The 15,648-nt window shown below is 40.0% G+C and overlaps 1 protein-coding gene across 2 annotated transcripts in view; it reads right to left on the bottom strand.

Moving 5' to 3' along the window:
- The window catches only part of LOC106606222 (tubulin-specific chaperone D), a 120,368-nt gene that overhangs the window by 102,155 nt on the left and 2,565 nt on the right, over positions 1 to 15,648 (bottom strand). For both annotated transcript variants that reach the window (XR_006770116.1, XM_045719709.1), the window contains exons 6-11: positions 12,955 to 13,101; positions 12,788 to 12,843; positions 11,277 to 11,409; positions 9,637 to 9,682; positions 8,107 to 8,239; positions 7,796 to 7,938 (exon numbers count right to left, since the gene is read on the bottom strand). Coding sequence is in view for 1 of the 2 variants with exons in the window: in XM_045719709.1 (XP_045575665.1) it covers positions 7,796 to 7,938; positions 8,107 to 8,239; positions 9,637 to 9,682; positions 11,277 to 11,409; positions 12,788 to 12,843; positions 12,955 to 13,101 (658 nt within the window). In the remaining variant the exon portion in view is untranslated. The remainder of the gene's footprint in view (positions 1 to 7,795; positions 7,939 to 8,106; positions 8,240 to 9,636; positions 9,683 to 11,276; positions 11,410 to 12,787; positions 12,844 to 12,954; positions 13,102 to 15,648) is intronic.

Raw genomic sequence — 15,648 nt, 5'->3', positions numbered from 1 at the left:
AGAGAGAGAGACTTGAGAGAGAGAGAGAGAGGAGAGAGAGAGAGCGAGAGAGAGAGAGAGAGAGAGAGCAAGAAAGAGAGAGGAGAGAGAGAGAGAGAGAGCGAGAGAGAGAAGAGAGAGAGAGAGAGGAGAGAGAGAGAAGGGAGAAGAGAGAGAAAGAGCTAAAGAGAGACGAGAAAGAGGAAGAAGAGAAGAAGAAAAGAGAGAAAGAGTGAGAAGAGAGAGAGAGAGAGAGCTGAGAGAGAGAGAGAGAGAGAGAGCTGAGAGAAACAGAGAGAGAGAGAGAGAACCAGAGCAGAGAGAGAGCGAGAGAAGAGAGAGAGAGAGAGCTGAGAGAGAGAGAGTGAGAGAGAGAGAGTCAAACTAGTAGGGAACACTCGGAATAAAATGTTTTGCAACAGAACAATCGTGTGTGTTGTTATTGGTAAGAAGTTAGGATGTTGCACTCTCTACTGAACATAGAGACAGGCCTTAAAAGCAATGAGACAAGGAGAAGGATGCTGGACTTCAGAAATATCAAGAGAGAACGAGAGATGAGAGAGAGAGAGAGCTGAGAGAACCAGAGAGAGAGAGAGCTGAGAGAACCAAGAGAGAGAGAGCTGAGAGAACCAGAGAGCAGAGTTGAGATGAACAGAGAACCAGAGGAGATGAAAAGAGAAAAAAAAAAATAATAAATAAAAAAAATAAAATTAGTATTTTAAATTGTATTGGAATTTTAATAAAGTTATTACATTTAATATTATATTAATATAATTTTAAAAATAAATAAAATTATAAATGAGAGAGAGAGGAGAGAGAGAGAGAGAGAGAGCTGAGAGCGAGAGAGAGAGAGAGAGAGCTGAGAAACCAGAGAGAGAGAGAGCTGAGAGAAATCTCAGAGGAGAGAGTGAGAGAATCAGAGAGAGAGAAGAGAGGAGAGAGAGAGAGCTGAGAGAGAGTGAGAGAGAGCTGAGAGAGAGCTGAGAGAGAGTGAGATGAGAGATTGAGAGAGATGAGAGAGCTGAGAGAGCGAGAGTGAGAAAGAGAGTGAGAGATGGTGAGAACCAGGAGAGATGAGAAAAGAGAGAGATGAGAACCAGAGAGAGAGAGTGAGAATGAGAAATCAGAGAGAGAGAGAGCGCTGAGAATCCGAGAGAGAGAGCTGAGAGAAAGAGAGAGAGAGAGCTGAGAGAGAGAGAGCGAGAGAGTAGAGAACAGAGAGAGAGAGCGAGAGAGAGCTGAGAGAGAGAGAGTTGAGAGAGAGAGTGAGAGAGAGAGAGCTGAGAGAGAGAGAGTGAGAGAGAGAGTAAATTAGTAGAGAACACCGTAATATGTTTGGCAACAGAACATGTAAATCTGTGTTGTTGTATTGGTAAGTAGCTAGGATGTTGAAACTCTACTGGAAATACAAGTATACAGGCCTTAAGAGCAATGAGAAGTGAGAAGAAGGGAAGTTGACTCAGACATACTAGAGAGAATTAGAGATGAGAGAGAGAGAGAGAGTTGAGAGAACCAGAGAGAGAGAGAGAGCTGAGAGAACCAGAGAGAGAGAGCTGAGAGAACCAGAGAGAGCGAGGAGCTGAGAGAACCAGAGAGAGCGAGAGAGCTGAGAGAGAGAGAGAGAGAGAGAGAGAGAGATATATATATATATATATATATATATATAAATGGTTAGTTTGTGATAGTTGTGCGTTTTATATATAGTTTTTGCTTGTTAGTTTATATTTTATATTATTTATATTTGTTGTTTTATATATTTGTGTTTGTTGTTTCTATATATATATGGTTTACATATATTTATATGTCATATGTTGTTATTGTTTATATATATATTAGTTTACAAATATGTGTTATACATAATATTTAATATATATATAATAAGGTGTTTATAGTTTTGTTTATTTGTGTTTTATATATATATATTTATGTGGTTTATATAATATTTAATATATATATATATATGTTTATATATGTTTGATAACCGTGTTTATATAAGGTTTTATATATAAACCGTATATATGTTATTTCAATATATATATATTTTATATATATATGGTTTTATATATATATATATTTATATAATATATATATATATATAATTTTATATATATAATATATGTTTTATATATATATATATTTATTATATATTAGCTCTGTTATTGGTTATTATTCATACATGTCTTATTATTAATAACTAGGTTCATACACATACCCGCTATGCTGTCCCACATGGCTGGCTCATATAATATATTCACACACTGCCTCATATTTCTGTCCATATATTCTATATATATATATTTTAATAATTTTATATTAGGTATAAATATTAATAAGAAAATTTAATATTATAATTTAAAGTTAAAAAATAAAATTTGTTATTATCGATATATATATATTTAATATAAAAGTTTTATATATAAAAAGGTATAATATAATATAAAAAAGAATAATAATATATTTAAAAAAAAATAAAGATAAAAAATATAATGTTTTATATATTTTTATATATATATTGAGAGAACTTGAGAGAGAGAGCTGAGAGAGCTGAGAGAGACAGAGAGCTGAGATTGAGAGAGTTAGAGAGAATGGAATATTAGAGAGATAATGGACCGTAGATAAAATGTTAAAAGAAATGAAAGGTGATTGTTATTGGTAAGTAGTTAGGACAAGGTAATCTACTGGAACATAAGATACAGGCCTTAAGTTAAAATGTGAGACAGTGAGAAGGATGTTGATTCAGACATATGAGAAAGAGAAATGAGATGAGAGATGAGAGAGAGAGAGAGGAGAGATGAATAAACTAGGTAGAGAGAAGAGAACCAGAGAGAGAGAGAGTGAGAGAACAGAGAGAGAGAGAGAGTGAGAGAAACCAGAGGGGTAGAGAGAGAGAGAAGAGAGAAAGAGAGAGAAGAGAGAGAGCTGAGAGAACCAGAGAGAGAGAGAGAGAGAGCTGAGAGAAACAGAGAGAGAGAGAGAGAGAGAGCTGAGAGAATCAGAGAGAGAGAGAGCGAGGAGAGAGAGAGAGAGAGAGCTGAGAGAGAGAGAGCAGAGAGAGAGAGAGAGAGTGAGAGAGAGAGATGAGAGAGAGAGAGCTGAGAGAATCAGAGAGAGAGACAGAGAGAGAGAGCTGAGAGAAATCAGAGAGAGAGAGAGAGAGTTGAGAGAAAATAGAGAGAGAGAGAGAGAGAGAGAGAGAGCTGAGAGAAATCCAGAGAGAGAGAGAGAGCGAGAGAGAGAGAGAGAGAGAGAGCTGAGAGAGAGAGAGTTGGAGAGAGAGAGAGCTGGAGAGAGAGAGGGATAGGGAAACACCGTAACAAAATGTTTTGCAACAGAACATGTAAATTGTGTTGTGTTGTTAATGGTCAAGAAGTTTAGGATGTTGCACTCACTGAAACATAAGATACAGGCTAAAAGCAATGGAGACAGTGAGAAGGATGTTGATCCGACATAATACTAAGAGAGAACGAGAGATGAGAGAGAGAGAGAGTGAGAGAACAGAGAGAGAGAGAGCTGGGAGAGAACCCAGAGAGAGAGAGAGAGAGAGCTGAGAGAATCCAGAGAGAGAGAGAGCTGAGAGAAAGAGAGAGGAGAGAAGAGAGAGAGAGAGAGAGAGGAGAAACAGAGAGAGAGAGATGAGAGAGAGTGTAGAGAAGAGAGAGAGAGAGAGAGCTGAGAGAACCAGAGAAAGAGAGGAGAGAGAGTGAGAGAGAGAGAGAGTTTAAATATTGTAATAAAAAGTTTTTTGTAGTTTTAAGATATGTTTGAATTTGTTAATATAAGTTTTAATTTGGTTATATAGGTTATGCGTTTTGTTATCTATAAAGTGGATTGTATAATATATAATAAAATATATATTAATTTTTAAAAATAATTTATAATATAAATAGAGGAGAGAGCGAAGATGAGAGGAGAGAGGGAGAGAGCTGAGAGAACCAGAGAGAGAGCTGAGAGAGAGAGAGAGAGCTGAGAGAGAGAGAGAGAGGAGAGAGAGAGCTTGAGAGAGAGCTGAGAGAGAGCGGGAGAGGGAGAGAGCTGAGAGCGAGTGAGAGAGAGCTGAGAGAGCTGAGAGCGAGCTGAAGAGCTGAGAGGGGGAGGAGAGAGTGAGAGCGAGAGAGCGTGAGAGGGACGAGAGGAGAGAGCTGAGACGAGAGAGATGAGAGCCAGAGAGCTGAGAGAGAGCTGAGAGAGAGCTACAGAGAGATGAGAGAGAGCTGAGAGAGAGCTGAGAGAGAGAGAGAGAGAGCGAGAGAGAGAGCTGAGGTTCAGAGGGCGAGGAACCAGAGCAGAGATGAAAAGAGATGAGAGAAAACCGTATATATATATAGTTTTAAAAATATATTTTATATAAAAAATAAAATTATATAAAATATATTAAATATATATTTTATATAAATATATATATAAAAGTTTTTAATATATATATAATTTATATAATATATTATATTTATATATATTATTATATATATTAATTGAGAGAGATTTTATATATATTGATTAAAAGGTTAAATTGAGGAAACACCGAATAAAATTTTTGAACAGAACAATGTAAATCTGTGTGGTGTTTTGGAAAAGAGGATGGAAATATAAAAGTTAAAAGCAATGTGAGACAGGAGAAGGATGTTGACTTGGAAAAAGGGGGGAACAGTGAGAGAAACCAAGGAGAATTGATGAGAACCAAAAAGGAAGAGGAAAGAGTTGAACGGAGAGAGAGCTGAGAGAACTAGAGAGAGAGAGAAGAGTGAGAGAAAGAGATTGACAGACGAGAGTTGAGAGAACCAGAGAAGGGAAAAAAACCAAAAAAAAAATAATATATAATATTAATAAATTTAAAAAAAAAAAAGTATAAAAAGTATATAAATATATAATATAGTTTATATATAATAAAATAAATATAAAAAAAAAAAATAAAAATAAATATTATATATATATAAAAAAAAAATATATAATAAAAATAATAAAATATAAATTTTAATAAATGTCATAAAAAAAAGTAAAATATAATCAAATAATAAAATAATATATATATTTTTATATATATGTAAAAGAAAAAAATATATGTTATATAATTATAGTTTATTATGGATAATTTATTTTATATATATATTTATAATATATTTTTTATATATTTTATATATAAAAAAAATAAATAATTAATATTTAAAAAATTTATAATAAATATATAATATTATATAATATAAAAATATTATAAAAAAAAAAAAAAAAGTTCATATATATTTGTTGTATTGTTATATATAGTATATATTAAAAATAAGTTTAAAGTCTATATTATAAAAAAAAAAAAAATTGTTAATATAAAAGTTAAATCAAATAATATATAATATAAAAAAAAATATAAATAAAGAAAAAAATAATAAAAATATATAAAAAATGAAAAATAAAAATATATAATGTATATTATATATTATAAATAATAATATAATATTTATAATATAGAATTTTTTATAATAGTTATATAATATTTATATAATAATATGTTAATAAAAAATATATATATATATAAAATGGTTTATTATTTAAATAATAATATTATATATATATATATATAAAAAAAAAGTATTAATATATGTAAAATTCAAATTATAATTATATAAAAATAAAAATATTTATATATATATATATAAGTTTATATATAATAATTATATATAATAAAATATAAATAAATTTAGATATAAATTATAAAAAAAAATAAAATAAATAATAATATATATAAATATATAAAGTTATATATATTATATATATATATAAAAATAATATAAAATAATATATAATAAATTTATATAAAAAAAAAAATATAAAAAATTAGTTATATTAAATATTTAAATATTTTATATATAATATATATAAGGTATATAAAATTATCATAAAAAATATAAAAAAAAATAAATATAAAAGATATAATTAAAAATATATATATTTTATATAAGAAAAAAAATATAAAATATATATATATATATTAAATAAATAAAATTTAAGGTTAAAAGATAAAATACGATAAATAAATAAAATAATATATATAAGATTTAAAATATATATAATTTAAAAAAAAAGTTATAAAAATAAAATATATATTTTTATATAAAAAATATAATATTTAAAAATTAATATATATATATATTTCATATATATATATATTAATATGTTTTAAATATAATAATATTTAATAAGAAATATAAAAGTATATAAGTAAAAGTTTCATAAATAATAATTTAAAATAATATATAATATATAAAAATAAAAAGAGATCTGAGAGACGAGAGAGAGAGAGAGCTGAGAGAGAGAGCTGAGAGAGAGAGAGAGAGAGAGAGAGAGCTGAGAGAGAGAGCTGAGAGAGAGAGAGCTGAGAGAGAGCTGAGAGAGAGAGAGAGCTGAGAGAGAGAGAGAGAGAGAGAGAACCAGAGAGAGAGAGAGCTGAGAGAACCAGAGAGAGAGAGAGCTGAGAGAACCGAGAGAGAGAGAGAGCTGAGAGAACCAGAGAGAGAGAGAGCTGAGAGAACCAGAGAGAGAGAGAGCTGAGAGAACCAGAGAGAGAGAGAGCTGAGAGAACCAGAGAGAGAGAGAGCTGAGAGAACCAGAGAGAGAGAGAGAGAGCTGAGAGAACCAGAGAGAAGAGAGAGCTGAGAGAACCAGAGAGAGAGAGAGCTGAGAGAACCAGAGAGAGAGCTGAGAGAACCAGAGAGAGAGCGAGAGAGCTGAGAGAACCAGAGAGAGAGCGAGAGAGCTGAGAGAACCAGAGAGAGAGCGAGAGAGCTGAGAGAGAGCGAGAGAGCTGAGAGAGAGCTGAGAGAGCGAGAGAGAGCGAGAGAGAGAGAGAGCTGAGAGAACCAGAGAGAGAGAGCTGAGAGAACCAGAGAGAGAGAGCTGAGAGAACCAGAGAGAGAGAGAGCGAGAGAGAGCTGAGAGAACCAGAGAGAGAGAGAGCGAGAGAGAGCTGAGAGAACGAGAGAGAGAGAGAGAGAGAGAGAGAGAGCTGAGAGAGAGCTGAGAGAGAGCTGAGAGAGAGAGCTGAGAGAGAGAGCTGAGAGAGAGAGCTGAGAGAGAGAGCTGAGAGAGAGAGCTGAGAGAGAGAGAGCTGAGCGAGAGAGCTGAGAGAGAGAGAGAGCTGAGAGAGAGAGAGAGCTGAGAGAGAGAGAGAGCTGAGAGAGAGAGAGAGAGAGCTGAGAGAACCAGAGAGAGAGAGAGCTGAGAGAGAGAGCTGAGAGAGAGAGCGAGAGAGAGCTGAGAGAACCAGAGAGAGAGAGAGCTGAGAGAGAGAGAGCTGAGAGAGAGAGCTGAGAGAGAGAGAGAGCTGAGAGAGAGAGAGAGCTGAGAGAGAGAGAGAGCTGAGAGAGAGAGAGAGCTGAGAGAACCAGAGAGAGAGAGAGAGAGAGAGAGAGAGAGAGAGAGAGAGAGAGAGAGCTGAGAGAACCAGAGAGAGAGAGCTGAGAGAACCAGAGAGAGAGCTGAGAGAACCAGAGAGAGAGAGCTGAGAGAACCAGAGAGAGAGAGAGAGAGAGAGAGAGAGAGCTGAGAGAACCAGAGAGAGAGAGAGAGAGAGAGAGAGAGCTGAGAGAACCAGAGAGCTGAGAGAGAGAGCTAGAGAGAGAGCTGAGAGCTAGAGAGAGAGCTGAGAGAGAGAGAGAGGGAGCTGAGAGAGAGAGGGAGCTGAGAGAGAGAGAGAGGGAGCTGAGAGAGAGAGGGAGCTGAGAGAGAGAGAGAGAGAGAGAGAGAGAGAGAGAGAGAGAGAGAGAGAGAGAGAGCTGAGAGAGAGAGAAAAAGAGAGAACGAGAACAGGAGAGAGTGAGTAACGCTGACTGACCGATGACGTTCTCCACCTCCTCTGGGATATCATAGTCCTCCTCCTGGCTCTGGGTCTCCATGTCTGGGCTAACAGCCTCTACTGTGGAGCCAGACTGGGACAGAGACAGGTTGGCTGCCAGGGAGCGACTCCCTCTCTGGTACCTGAATGACAAGCAAACATACAAGGTCTCAACACAGCTTTCCCTTAAGAAACGTTCAACGGCGTGCAAAGGCTCCCAAATTAACATCTAGGGACTGGGTCTCCTCCAATGGTTGAGGAAGGTTAGACTGTCTCTGTATCAGCTTGACTCCTGTCTGTGTGTGTCTCACCTCCACTTGGCCAGTCGGGGCTTGAGGAAGGTCAGACCCAGTCTCTGTATCAGCTTGACCCCCAGCTTCCTCAGCGTAGCCTGGCTGCTCTCTGCCACATGACACTGGTCCAGACACTGCAGCACCACCGGAGCTGAGGAACACACAAACACACACACACACACACACACACACACACACACACACACACACACACACACACACTAGTACCATGGTAACACTACAGTGGTCCAGACACTGCAGCACCACCAGTTAAACCGGGCATACAATTTAGCTGTCCCACACAAGTTTTGGAGACAAACTCCTCATGTCGTTGCCTACTCAGGGTGTGTGGCCGTCACCGACGCGGGTCAGAGATGCAGTCTGAGGGCTACCCATCTCCTCTTTGAACCATCACAATATTTCTTTACATTTTATTGGCACCAAATCTGAAACGCTCTTGTAGTGTGAGATGTGCTACGACAACTCTTCAGAACGGTGATCATCTGCAGGAGCCAATGAGAGCTGGCCAGAGAAGCAGCCAGTCAGACGATGACGTTGCACCCAGGATGTGTAGACTCTGGAGCAGGACACATGACTACTACTAATATGAGGTTGTACATCGTCACAGCTCTGAAGTTTACAAGCAATGTTATTCAACTCAAAATGTATTGGCTAGATATTTCAACTCTGTATGTCAAGTGTGAATGTCTGACTGAAACTATTTATGAGGCTGCTTTGAGCCACAGCTCGTTGTAGCTACGTTAACAATCTAACCACATCAGTGTTTTGGTGAGACAGCGTGCTGTGGAGAATCCTCACCACCAGGTGACCTCACCACCAGGTGACCTCACCTCACCACCAGGTGACCTCACCACCAGGTGAAGAATCTGTGTCACATCGTTTAATGTGCTCACCACTACGTTGGTAAGACAAAACACTACAGGAAAGAGACTGGTTTAATGTGCTCACCACTACGTTGGTAAGACAAAACACTACAGGAAAGAGACTGGTTTAATGTGCTCGCCACTACGTTGGTAAGACAAAACACTACAGGAAAGAGACTAGTTTAATGTGATGTTTGGGGTGTAGTTTACACCGAGCATTAGTATCACACACCATCACCTACAGCCAGTCAGTCAGTCAACATCAGAAGATCACCTACATTTAACTTATTTAGCAGATGCTCTTATCCACAACAGATAAAGGAGGTAAGACAACTACTTATCACAATGGATGAAGGAGGTAAGACTACTTATCACAATGGATGAAGGAGGTAAGACAACTACTTATCACAATGGATGAAGGAGGTAAGACTACTTATCACAATGGATAAAGGAGGTAAGACAACTACTTATCACAATGGATAAAGGAGGTAAGACAACTACTTATCACAATGGATAAAGGAGGTAAGACAACTACTTATCACAATGGATAAAGGAGGTAAGACAACTACTTATCACAATGGATAAAGGAGGTAAGACAACTACTTATCACAATGGATGAAGTCAAACTGCTGATCAAAAAGCAACTATTGAAGGACATTCTTACCGTACTGGAGAAAGTCATCTCTCTTGCCATGCTTGAATAGCTGGGCCTAGAAGACAGACGGGAGACAGGAGAGACAGGAGAGAGAGGTGAGACAGGAGACAGAGGAAAGACAGGTAAAACAGGTGAGACAGGAGAGAGGGGAGAAACAGGAGAGAGAGACAGGAGAGAGGGGAGAAACAGGAGAGAGAGACAGGAGAGAGAGACAGGAGAGAGAGACAGGAGAGAGAGGAGAGACAGGAGAGACAGGACAGAGAGGAGAGAGGACAGAGAGGAGAGAGAGGGCAACAACATCAATATCGTGGATGAGATCGAAATAATACATTTTCCTTTAAAGTTGTGAAATTCCAACACCTGTTTTGTTCATAATGTTGTGGGATCACCACTAACCTCTACCTTCTGGATGTCATTACATGTAGTCTGGGATTAAATCACCACTAAACTCTACCTTCTGGATGTCATTACATGTAGTCTGGGATTAAATCCCCACTAACCTCTACCTTCTGGATGTCATTACATGTAGTCTGGGATTAAATCCCCACTAACCTCTACCTTCTGGATGTCATTACATGTAGTCTGGGATTAAATCCCCACTAACCTCTACCTTCTGGATGTCATTACATGTTGCAGCGAGGACTGCCGTGTGATAAAGGTTCATTTTAACTACTCTTCTAATGCCATTCTCTCAGTCTCTTTTCTCACTCCCCATTTCTCAGCGGCTCTTTAAAGTTTTGCTGCGTGGCCAAATTCAAAAGGCAACTGTGCAAAACAAAGATCTTACTAGAGCCCGTTGAAGCCCCTCAGGGCCGTCAGAACACACAGAGCCAGTTTTAAACGCTCTGAGCGCCACATAGAGAGAGACAAGCCGGTTTCCCCTCCCAGTCATATTACAGAGCACAGAGAGAAGGAGAGACCGTTTGTAAACACGTAGCGCCAGTTTCAACGCCAATAATATTACTTTGATACACTGCTGGCTTGAGGGTTGATTAAATTAGCTTCTTAGACTGACAACACAAGAGTTGACCTGAAAACAAATGTACTAAAATACACTGTTTTATCAAGGTGGTTGGTGAAACCACAACGATAGGACATTAAGACATTAAAGACAAAGTGGAAGAGAGTGAGGGACTGGGGATTAGTGTGGGCAGGTAGGCCATAGCACCTCTATTGGTAAAGTACTGACTACCAGCAGTATATCTATAGACTACTACACTGGTAAAGTACTGACTACCAGCAGTATATCTATAGACTACTACACTGGTAAAGTACTGACCACCAGCAGTACATCTATAGACTACTACACTGGTAAAGTACTGACTACCAGCAGTACATCTATAGACTACTACACTGATCCCAGATCTGTTTGGGCTGTATAGCCAACCCCTGGGATCTGGAATACCAGTTCCTAAAACAGGTCTGTGACCAGGCTAGCTAATTACCACCAGAGGCATGTCTTCACGTTCCCTCCCTCAGTCGTAAAACACTGACAACAGGTGCAGCACTAAACACCTGCCAACCTGCCAAACCCACAAAGGCTATGATCACCCACAAACATGGCAGCCGTACATGTAGGCTCTTGTAAACTAGGCCTGCTCACTGCAGCACACACACTCAAGGACAGACAAACTGTGTGTGTGTCATACCAGAGACTGCAGGGCCCCGTCCAGGATTACAGTACCTCCCATGGTCTGGTCACTGGCCTGAGAGATGGTGGTCAGACTCCAGTCCAGGAAGTCTCCTAGTCGCTTCAGCTTCACATCAGGACGTGTCACAAACCTGTAAACACAGACAGTTAGATGACAACACACTAGGACCAGTCAGTAAACTGTAAACACAGACAGTTAGATGACAACACACTAGGACCAGTCAGTAAACTGTAAACACAGACGTTAGATGACAACACACTAGGACCAGTCAGTAAACTGTAAACACAGACAGTTAGATGACAACACACTAGGACCAGTCAGTAAACTGTAAACACAGACAGATGACAACACACTAGGACCAGTCAGTAAACTGTAAACACAGACAGTTAGATGACAACACACTAGGACCAGTCAGTAAACTGTAAACACAGACAGTTAGATGACAACACACTAGGACCAGTCAGTAAACTGTAAACACAGACAGTTAGATGACAACAGGCTAGGACCAGTCAGTAAACTGTAAACACAGACAGTTAGATGACAACAGGCTAGGACCAGTCAGTAAACTGTAAACACAGACAGTTAGATGACAACACACTAGGACCAGTCAGTAAACTGTAAACACAGACAGTGAGATGACAACACACTAGGACCAGTCAGTAAACTGTAAACACAGACAGTTAGATGACAACAGGCTAGGACCAGTCAGTAAACTGTAAACACAGACAGTTAGATGACAACACACTAGGACCAGTCAGTAAACTGTAAACACAGACAGTTAGATGACAACAGGCTAGGACCAGTCAGTAAACTGTAAACACAGACAGTGAGATGACAACACACTAGGACCAGTCAGTAAACTGTAAACACAGACAGTTAGATGACAACACACTAGGACCAGTCAGTAAACTGTAAACACAGACAGATGACAACACACTAGGACCAGTCAGTAAACTGTAAACACAGACAGTTAGATGACAACACACTAGGACCAGTCAGTAAACTGTAAACACAGACAGTTAGATGACAACACACAAGGACCAGTCAGTAAACTGTAAACACAGACAGTTAGATGACAACACACTAGGACCAGTCAGTAAACTGTAAACACAGACAGTTAGATGACAACACACTAGGACCAGTCAGTAAACTGTAAACACAGACAGATGACAACACACTAGGACCAGTCAGTAAACTGTAAACACAGACAGATGACAACACACTAGGACCAGTCAGTAAACTGTAAACACAGACAGTTAGATGACAACACACTAGGACCAGTCAGTAAACTGTAAACACAGACAGATGACAACACACTAGGACCAGTCAGTAAACTGTAAACACAGACAGTTAGATGGCAACACACTAGGACCAGTCAGTAAACTGTGTGTGTGATAGGTTCATACCTAGGCCAATTCATCTTCAAGTACAAGTACGCCCTCTTCTGGATAGAACATGAAACGCATCACAAATGTTGCCTTTTTTAAACAATAAAGTTGAATACTTACTTTGATACCAACACAGATGCAGCATCCCTGGATTTATCACTGACCATCAGGTAAGACTGGAAATAACAACAGACCAACGGTTACAAACTAAATACATCATACAGGGACTGGATCTGGGAGGACACGACTGAACATTGCCCAAGGCAGGAGAGTCTGGAATTAGTTACCTTGGCGATGGCCAGGATACGGTCCATGATTGGTTCTCTGGTCTGGCTGGGGTCAGAGGTCAGGTGACCGTCAAGACGAGAGAGGTCAAAGGGTATCAGACAGGTCATGGACAGCCACAGCAGCAGCATGTAGCGGGTCTCCCAGGTCTGACACAAGGGGCAGAAAGAGAGGATTAAAGGTCAAAGGGTATCAGACAGGTCATAGACTCTGTCATATCCTCACATGGTCTCTCCTACCATTGCTACACAGACGACACACAATCTTCTCCTTTCCCCCTTCTGATAACCAGGTGGCGAATCGCATCTCTGCATGTCTGGCAGACATATCAGTGTGGATGACGGATCACCATCTCAAGCTGAACCTCGGCAAGACAGAGCTGCTCTTCCTCCCGGGGAAGGACAGCCCGTTCCATGATCTCGCCATCACGGTTGACAACTCCATTGTGTCCTCCTCCCAGAGTGCTAAGAGCCTTGGCGTGACCCTGGACAACACCCTGTCGTTCTCCGCTAACATCAAGGCGGAGACCCGATCCTGTAGGTTCATGCTATACAACATTCGCAGAGTACGACCCTGCCTTACACAGGAAGCGGCGCAGGTCCTAATCCAGGCACTTGTCATCTCCCGTCTGGATTACTGCAACTCGCTGTTGGCTGGGCTCCCTGCCTGTGCCATTAAACCCCTACAACTCATCCAGAACGCCGCAGCCCGTCTGGTGTTCAACCTTCCCAAGTTCTCTCACATCACCCCGCTCCTCCGCACACTCCACTGGCTTCCAGTTGAAGCTCACATCTGCTACGAGACCATGGTGCTTGCCTACGGAGCTGTGAGGGGAACGGCACCTCCATACCTTCAGGCTCTGATCAGTCCCTACACCCAAACAAGGGCACTGCGTTCATCCACCTCTGGCCTGCTGGCCCCCCCTACCTCTGAGGAAGCACAGTTCCCGCTCAGCCCAGTCAAAACTGTTCGCTGCTCTGGCACCCCAATGGTAGAACAAGCTCCCTCACGACGCCAGGACAGCGGAGTCAATCACCACCTTCCGGAGACACCTGAAACCCCACCTCTTTAAGGAATACCTAGGATATAGTAATCCTTCTACTAGGATATAGTAATCCTTCTAACCCCCTGTGAGAGTAGGCAACAACACATCGTGGCTGACCCTCAACACAGGGGCCCCTCAGGGGTGCATACTTCTATACCTCCTGTACTCCCTGTTCACCCACGACTGCATGGCCACGCATGACTCCAACACCATCATAACGTTTTCAGACTACACAACGGTGGTCGGCCTGAACACCGACGACAATGAAACAGACTAAAAGGGAGGAGGTCAGAGACCTGGCAGTGTGGTGCCAGAACAACAACCTCTCCCTCATCGTCAGAAAGACAAAGGAGCTGATCGTGGACTACAGGAAACGGAGGGCTGAGCACACCCCCATTCACATGGACAGAATGTAGTGGAGCGGGTCGAGAGCTCCAAGTCCCTCATGTGTCCACATCTCTAAGGATCTATCATGGTCCACACACACCAACACAGTCGTGAAGAGGGCACGACCACGCCTCTTCCCCCTCAGGAGGCTGAAAAGATTTGTCATGGGCCCTCAGACCCTCAAAGTTCTACAGCTGCACCATTGAGAGCATCTTAACTGGCTGCATCACCGCTTGTTATGGCAACTGCTTGGCATCTGACCACAAGGCACTACAGAGTGTAGTGTGAACGGCCCAGTACATCACTGGGGCCAAGCTTCCTGTCATCTAGGACCTCTATACCAGGTGGTGTCAGAGGAAGGCCCTAAAAATTGTCAAAGACTCCAGCCACACAAGTCATAGACTGTTCTCTCTACTACCTCACAGGAAGCTGTAGCGATGCACCAAGTCTGGAACCAACAGGACCCTGAACAACTTCTACCCCCAAGCAATAAGACTGGTAAATAGTTAGTTAAATAGTTAACCAATCCATAAGACTACTAAATAGTTAGTTAAATAGTTAACCAATCCATAAGACTGGTAAATAGCTAGTTAAATAGTTAACTAATAGATACCAGGACTATCTGCATTGACCTTTTTTTGACTCCTCACATACGCTGCTGCTACGGTCTGTACATTTTATTCCTAGTTATATCTACCTCCATTACCTCGTACCCCTGCACATTGACTCAGTACTGGTACTCCGTATATAAAGCCAAGTTATCGTTACTCATTGTGTATTTATTATTACGTGTTTTACTTTTCTATTGTTTCTCTCTGTATTGTTGGGAAGGACTGTAAGTAAGCAGTTCACTCTAAGTCCACACCTGTTGTTAACGAAGCATGTGACAAATAACATTTGATTTGTAACCATAACAAGATACAGACAGGGACAATACAAAAACAAACATGTCACTTCTATACATATAATACATTAAACAACTTGGAAGTAAACCGTTAAATCCCTATAGGCCTAATCTAGAAAGTAAACAGTTAAATCCCTATAGGCCTAATCTAGAAAGTAAACAGTTAAATCCCTATAGGCCTAATCTAGAAAGTAAACCGTTAAATCCCTATAGGCCTAATCTAGAAAGTAAACAGTTAAATCCCTATAGGCCTAATCTAGAAAGTAAACAGTTAAATCCCTATGGCCTAATCTAGAAAGTAAACAGTTAAATCCCTATAGGCCTAATCTAGAAAGTAAACAGTTAAATCCCTATAGGCCT

This window comes from Salmo salar, chromosome ssa06 (genome assembly GCF_905237065.1).
Source record: "Salmo salar chromosome ssa06, Ssal_v3.1, whole genome shotgun sequence".
NCBI classification, from domain to species: domain Eukaryota; kingdom Metazoa; phylum Chordata; class Actinopteri; order Salmoniformes; family Salmonidae; genus Salmo; species Salmo salar.
Note: the sequence above shows the minus strand (reverse complement) of the source record. Positions and strands in the feature narration are given on the sequence as shown.